The sequence below is a fragment of the Salvia hispanica genome, chromosome 6, assembly GCF_029641045.1.
Source record: "Salvia hispanica isolate PSC_SH4W2 chromosome 6, Shi_PSC_v1, whole genome shotgun sequence".
NCBI lineage: Eukaryota > Viridiplantae > Streptophyta > Magnoliopsida > Lamiales > Lamiaceae > Salvia > Salvia hispanica.
The window spans coordinates 36773420-36780643 of NC_142697.1; the positions used below are offsets into that span (position 1 = coordinate 36773420).

Genomic DNA, 7224 nt, shown 5'->3' on the forward strand with positions numbered 1-7224 from the left:
GGATATTATCACACATTTGAAATCAAAATTGATGACAATTGAGTCATTTGAATAAGAGATGGATTTTGAATTCACGTGTAAAATTGGAATCGAAATAAATGTAAGAACTAACAATGTCTCAATGAAAATGATACTTTTATTTTTAAGATGTCATGCTGAAATCATTTGCTTTTTAGTCAAACGATACATATCTACGATGGAATACTATATTATCACAAAGCCATAGGTGGCGTTCGATTGCCATGACTAATTATCATGAGACTATTCATCTAGAATTAGGTTGTAGGATTATTTTAGTTGGAGGGGGAAGCTATGACTAATTATCATGAGACTATCCATCTAGGATTAAGTTAAAGGAGTTAATCTTATGAACCAAACATGATACATATTTAATCATGAGACTTAGTCTTGTCAACCGAACACCCCCATAGTATATTGTTTTATTTAAAAAGAACACAATTATATGGAGTAATTTACTTCATTCCAAGTTAACTTGCATTACAGGTCATTCCAAGCAGTCATTGTTTTTAACAAAAACTTCATTTTAACATTTATTTTACTCTCTCATTCTCTTTCATATTTTTCTTTCTCCATATAACCTTCAATTTTTAAACATCAATATCATAAATTTTATTTCAACCATCCCACAAGCACTTGGTAGTTATCAGCAGACAAGAATTCAAACTGCGGGAACAGAAATCTGTTCAAAGTTTCTAACTAACACAAGGTGAAAAACTTGTTAAATATTAAAATATGAATGAAGAAAAATAAAAGGTGGCATTGGCAATATTTGCTCACAAAGAATTAAGATTTATAAATTCAACAAGAGTAGGATCTAACCTAAATGTAAAACATTTACAATTAAAAATGCAGTGGGTATTTACACCACCTCAAATTAACCAAAGAAAACATGGAGAACTCAAAGAAAATTGTTGAATCCCCCCCAAAAATGAACCTATTGCCATTTTCTCTTCATTGACCTGTGTAGTTGATACGACCATGCAACCAAGAATACGATGAGCCCAATTCCGACAGTCGTCCAAAATATAACCACCCACCTCGGCATGACATTAGGGAACAGTCCTGATTGACCATAATATATCATTCAATAAATGAAAATGTGAGTTTCAAACTAAAACAAACATAAATCCACACCATTATATTTAAGTTGAAACAAGATGATTGAGAAGCAAAAATACTAGACAGAAAGCGTTGATGCCAACTGAATCGGATACTCACCATGTCCAAACTTGATACAAATGAGGAGTTCCACGATGCAGATAGCAAGTGAGAGCCAGCAAAAGGTACCTACTTTCTTCACTAGTTTTCTGTTAACAAAGCAAAGATCAGACCATAAGAAAACATTAAAACCTTCCTGCTTTAGACCCCAGAAACCGGGAAAACATGAATTACCTGTCTTGCAAGTAAGAATTGTATTCGCGAATTGTTGGTATTGCTATAAGCCACCACAACACCAACCTATATACAATTATAGGATTTCGAGGAGGAACCCAAAGGCAAAACTTCAGAAAGAAAGTATTGAGTTCCACGGTCAAGAAGACAATGCAAAGGCTCAGAACTTGAACAAAGCGGAATGGACCAAGAAATGGGTGCCATTCGTCTTTATCCCACATGGCAGGAGTGAACTGTCCAAGAGTTCGTTTGACCTGAAAATCAAAGAGGATGCCATAAGTTTCTGTTTACAGTGATGGTGCAACATTATAAATGGCTTTATGCAGAAAAAACATCCTAACCAAACCTCGGTGTAGCATGACATAAACAACTTATACTGAAGTTACCATATACTACTACAATACATTTAAACTCAATCAGGATGAAAGAAACCCAATTGGCTTAAAATTAGAACTTCAGAAATGAAGAGAACTATGCCCTGCCGGAATCTCATATGTGGGTCATCTCAATTGGTGCATGTTTTACATATCGTCACTTTGGAATCTAATGTTATCCTATATACCAGAGAATTCTATAAAAAAAATGCAATTTATAAGCAACATATTAGACAAGCTGCCAGCTAAACACCAGGACACAACAATATATGCATAACAACTCCATCCAACACATTCAACCCACTTAGACAACCAACTAGAACACATGCAAATCTGCAGTTACTTTAAAGATATTACTTTATGTAATTTGAAAGTCATGCAAACTGACGTACTTTCCCCATGATGTTAGGCTGCTGGCTTATGCCAACCCACTCATAAGTTCTTCCATCAAAGTACCGAACTGTGCGCATACCAGACCAAATACCTGTGAAGCAAAAAATGAAACATAGTGACAACCCTCTTTCCACAAGAAGTAAAGATGAATATCTAATATATAAGTAGGTAACCAAGATAAGCCAGCAACAAGGATAGAAGAAAATCGGGTTCTAGTTCGGCTAAAAATTTCTGCAAGGATCTGCAGGTAATAAACCAACTATATGTCCGTAGACGAGAGTTGTAAGAGGAAATCATATTTAAGCTAAAATGTGTTACTATCTTCTCTAAAAAAGGGCATGTAAAATATTTTCGGGTAATATGAAAAACCCAAAAATGATAACCAGAGTTGAAGCAACTAAAACTTACCAAACCAATTGCAGATACATATGTCAAGAATGATACTGTCCCACCAACATTCATTGAAGTTCGGTAACATGTGGCGAAAAGTCAGCTGAAAACACCATATACAAAAACCACCTTTAATGAAAAAAGAAATACGTCCTCAGTCCTTGCTCGGCACTGAACAGCGTAAAATTAGTAGGCAAAGAACAAAAACTGACCTCCATCAACTCAAATCCGATAGAAAGTACCCACAAAAGTGGCTGATTACGAATCATTATAGCTTTCCCCCACCAACCGAGGATATGTGCCAAAACAAACTCATCAAAAAGTGTGTCCTAAGAACAACATGAATCAAAGTTTCAGTGCTAGCTGCATAGGCATATTTACTTGACAAGTACATAAAACAAACACTAAAAATACAAAGATAACATACATAAACATTCTTAAACCTGCTTGTAGGATTTTCAGGTAAATAAATTCGGCAATCGGCACCATATGATCTTTCTGGATGTTCTGCATTTATGACAAATAGAATATATCGGTAATAACTCACATCCACTAATGAGTATAATGGTGGAAAACATGTAGCTTGCATTCAATGGAGGAGTAAAAGTTGGAACACCCTACCAACACCAAGATCAGGATGCAGGAATCGCATAAATTGCCGTGCATCATCACGCTTCTTCAAAAACGAAAAATTGAGAAGAGATATCAGAAACTATTGAGAAAATTCATAAAGCGTGATAAATCCAAGCTATGATGCAGTCAAGAAGAAATCACAAAAAAAAGCTAAGGTAAAATAATGAGTAAAGCTGCAAAGATATTCATTTTTTAAAAATTGTGTTAAAAGAATCATACTATGATTTAACCAAACAAAAAAAATTCTGAACATTATGAATAAAACTTCTACAGTCTCTGTTTTAGGAATCCATATTCAGGCTACTTATGACAATGCCCACAACGTGTAAAATAATTTCAGTTATGCATAATATCTCTAGCCTGTCTCTCCAACAAACTCAGTATGCTGAATTGATGGAAGACTACATATAAATATAAGAATTATTTGATTTTATCAAGAAAAGTACTAAATTAACATACAGACACTTGCCATATAGCTAAACTAAACTTAAGCCCAAAATAGGCCAAAAAAAATACAACTGTATACAAAAACATAAAGGGCTACCTGGAATAGTAAAAATGTTAAGGCAACGAGGTATATTACAGCCATTCCATGAACAAGTCGCCATATTGCAGGATGCGGCCGGATAAGTATCCTGAAAAAGAATGTGGTCCATGATAATTTGTCCAGACACACGAGCATGTCAAAGGTAGAGCTTCGGGTATTGCAATATTCATAAGGTATTCCAAGAACATCATGGGGCACGCCTATATTTTTTAAGCCATTTAGCTTTAACTGAAGTTAATGCCTTCTGAAATGCTAAATACCTCTATTTGCAGCCAAGTCAGGTAATCATTCATAAACAATTCTAAATGCTAGAGAAGACAAACTGATGATTTAAGAAAATTGTTCTTCACACAACAAGAGTAGAACCTTTACAGAACCAATTAGCTCATGCAAAGACAAGCAGACTTCACAGGGTAGGTTGAGAATAACTTACGTTGAAGGAGCCTGCAATAAGCAATAAGCAAGGAACACCGCGATCATCGCCCATAAACCCCTATCAAAAGGCATAAATGCAACACTTAGCCTTCAAAAATTACATAGAGGATGCGCAAATAAGAAAATACAATTCTCTTATGTGCACTTTTTTATGTGGTATTCAAAGGTTTTAGCAGTCACCTCTTCACAGAAGTAACAAGCTCAGTTTCTGAACCACGTTCAGGATCAAGTGCTCCACTTGCCCATCTGAGGAATATTTCCAAATCGAAGTTATTTCAGGACTATTGAAAAATAATTGCTCATATCATGAAGTGGTTCTCTTCTGTTTCACTATTATGCTTCCTAGCATCTCCAAGTGAAACCGGAGATATTAAACTTATAGGGTTTAGGAAAATGCAGTACAAAAATTATTCACATATCCATTGCCACCAAAACTTATGAATGAACCAAAAAATGCAGTACAAAAATTTAACCAACTTACACAAGGAAGCATGCACCAATTAGTAATAATGTAATTGTGCGAGGCTTGTAAGCCCAGGCAGTCCACGGATCATGATCGTGTTCGCTACTTGATGTGCTCAAATCACCGTTTTGATAAGCCACATGAACCTTCCGCAAAGCTCTCCATTCGTCGTTAAATTCCATATTCTATGATGCAAGACACTTCTCACTGCAAGAACAATTCAAAGAATGAGCTTCATGACCGCCATAAGCTACCATTACAAGATAGAGGATAGTAAAAGTTATCGATGATTATAATAAGAAAACTTTGCCAACCACCCCATGAAATAAACTACAGTAACAAATTAACATCATAAAATGCTGTCCTATCATCCGGCAGATAAATTCCAAGGTGCTAAAACAAGTTAAAAAACACATAGCAAAGATAACACTATTGGTCAATGCAAGTCCACGCCTTTTCCATGCATACAACTATATGAGTTACAAATATACACTAAAACTATTTAAGCTCAGAGTTCCAAGTAGAGAGGCAAAGTAGACCTCTAGAAATCTGAAGTTAGTGGCACACCAAAAGCTAATAAAAATATAGAAGTATCAAAATTTCAAAACACAGCCTCCAAATTTTCTCCGAGTAAAAGATAAATACACTGAGATACAGAACCTAAAAGTAATAGTCAACCAAAAAAAAAGCAGCTACAAGCCTACAGCAAGATAAGTTTCCACACACCTACCAAATTTTATTCAATCGTCTACCATAACACAACATAATAAATAAAAGGGTCGGGTTTATTCACAAAACCTTGCGGCTTATAAACCCTAATCACACGCCTCTCTAATCCATAAACAGTAAAAAAAGTTTCAACTTGAACAGTACCAATCCTGCGTAGACTTAGTCAATTAACATTAATGGAAGACGCGGAACCAAATGAAAGCTAGAAAAAAATTCAAAAGAGTGAATCGCCGCATGCAATGGAAGAGGCAGCAGAATCAAAATCCACGACTTCGAGTGTCGTTTTCAACCGATTAATTCGTCAATTCGGGAATATCAAACACTTAAGTTCGGTGCATGCTAAGAATCCGATATACCCCATTCCCCCCGGAAGATTAAAGAGTCGAATCGAAACACACATTGCTTGTATATGAGAAACAGAAAAGCCAATCAATACATACATTGGAGTAATGCCAATTATATTCCCCTAAAAAGGGAAAAGGGGAAGAAAAAAAGAAGAAAGAGTTGAGAGGTAAGAAAGAAAGTGAATCAAATAATGGCATTCACTTACTGAATTATATAGTAGAGAATAGAGAAGGATCTGAGCCCTGGGATGGAAATGAGCTCATCGAGATTTGAGTAGAGAAGTAAAAGAGAAGTGAGAGTCCGGAACGTATAAATGTGCGGCTGAATACCGATAAATTTTGTGCTCAGATGAAAAGGAGAGAGAGAGAGAGAGAGAGCAGGCGACGAAAAGGCGGTGACGTTTTAAAATGGTACGGCGGTCAAAGGGGGAGTTTAGAGAGAGAGAGTATTTTGATTTTGAATATCTGGAGTTGGGTGTGTTTAATTTTGTAATAAAGGCGTAGACTGCATTGAAATCGACTAGAGTGGGGATATTCCATTTTATTTCAGAATAAACACATTCATGTTTCGATTTATTGTCACGCCCCCAAAGGTATATTCTTCATACTACATAATCTCCATCACATCTCATCTACCTCTAATTTCATTCCTCAATAAAATATTTTTTTATTACTAATTTCAACCAAATTTAAAATATACTACTTCGTACTCTCACTTTAATTGGAACAAATTTTTTAAAACGTCAAGGTATGAAGCCGTCCATGTGAGTAAAATTTAAATCATACTTTTATGAACCGTAACTTACGAATAGTAACTTACGAATAGTGATCTTGAAAATTGACAAAAGTTTTAATTTAAAATTGATCAATATGAGAGATAAAATAAGAAAAATAGTTGAAATAATATTATTGAATTCTGAGATTCACATTATGAGTTGTTTAATGTGAGATAAATTTTTTTTAAAATGTAAAAATGAACTAACTTTGATTAATTGACCAAAACGACAAAAATTTATTTTTTAAAGACTGACGAAGCATTAAAATATTAGATCAACCTACTAAAAAAATAAATATATAAAACATAGAGTAATAGACTATTCCCTCGGTCCCGGCTAAGATGACACATTGCTTAGCCGGTACGGGATTTTAGGAGTTATTAGTTAAAGTGTTTAATTTGAGAGAGAGAATGTGAGTGTAATTATTAAAGTGGAGAGATAAAGGAAGATGAATATTTTAATAAGAGTGAGAAAAAGTGGTTGAGTGTATTAATTGGAGAGAGAAATTACCAAAAAAGGAAATGTGTCATCTTAGTTGGGACAAATTAAAAAGGAAAACGTGTCATCTTAAGCGGGACGGAGAGAGTACCAAGGAGTGAATCAAATTAAAAAAGTGGAGTACTTCAAGTCTAAACCCTTAATATTAGTAGTACTATTTTACAGTATCTGTCATTTTGCTTAAAATATTACAGTTAATAGGTTCGACCAATTTACCCCTTTACCTAAT

General features: G+C 34.8%; 1 protein-coding gene across 3 annotated transcripts; it reads right to left on the reverse strand.

Moving 5' to 3' along the window:
• Positions 1-728: 728 nt before the first annotated feature.
• LOC125204320 (L-serine--phosphatidylethanolamine / L-serine--phosphatidylcholine phosphatidyltransferase-like) lies at positions 729-6187 on the reverse strand. 3 transcript variants are annotated; one of them, XM_048102939.2, is made up of 13 exons: positions 5928-6187; positions 4667-4855; positions 4366-4431; positions 4184-4243; positions 3748-3838; positions 3192-3246; positions 2998-3077; positions 2783-2899; positions 2589-2673; positions 2180-2271; positions 1414-1667; positions 1240-1328; positions 729-1083 (listed from the first exon to the last, which is right to left on the reverse strand). In XM_048102939.2, the coding sequence occupies exons 2-13, from the start codon at positions 4828-4830 to the stop codon at positions 956-958; spliced, it is 1281 nt and encodes a 426-aa protein (XP_047958896.1). In that variant the 5' UTR covers positions 4831-4855; positions 5928-6187; the 3' UTR covers positions 729-955. The 3 variants fall into 3 exon arrangements, with proteins under 3 accessions (XP_047958896.1, XP_047958897.1, XP_088916408.1); XM_048102940.2 differs by lacking the exon at positions 5928-6187 and adding an exon at positions 5818-5886; XM_089060282.1 differs by lacking the exon at positions 5928-6187 and adding an exon at positions 5522-5780.
• Between the last annotated feature and the right edge of the window lie 1037 nt (positions 6188-7224).

Bases quoted from the DNA above. Each gene is read 5' to 3' on its own strand.
- LOC125204320 (XM_048102939.2), bottom strand. From the start codon at position 4,830: ATGGAATTTAACGACGAATGGAGAGCTTTGCGGAAGGTTCATGTGGCT. The intron at 4,432-4,666 runs GTAAGTTGGTTA...AATATTCCTCAG, and splicing joins ATTGGTGCATGCTTCCTTGT to ATGGGCAAGTGGAGCACTTG. The intron at 2,272-2,588 runs GTAAGTTTTAGT...TTTGCTTCACAG, and splicing joins ATGTATCTGCAATTGGTTTG to GTATTTGGTCTGGTATGCGC.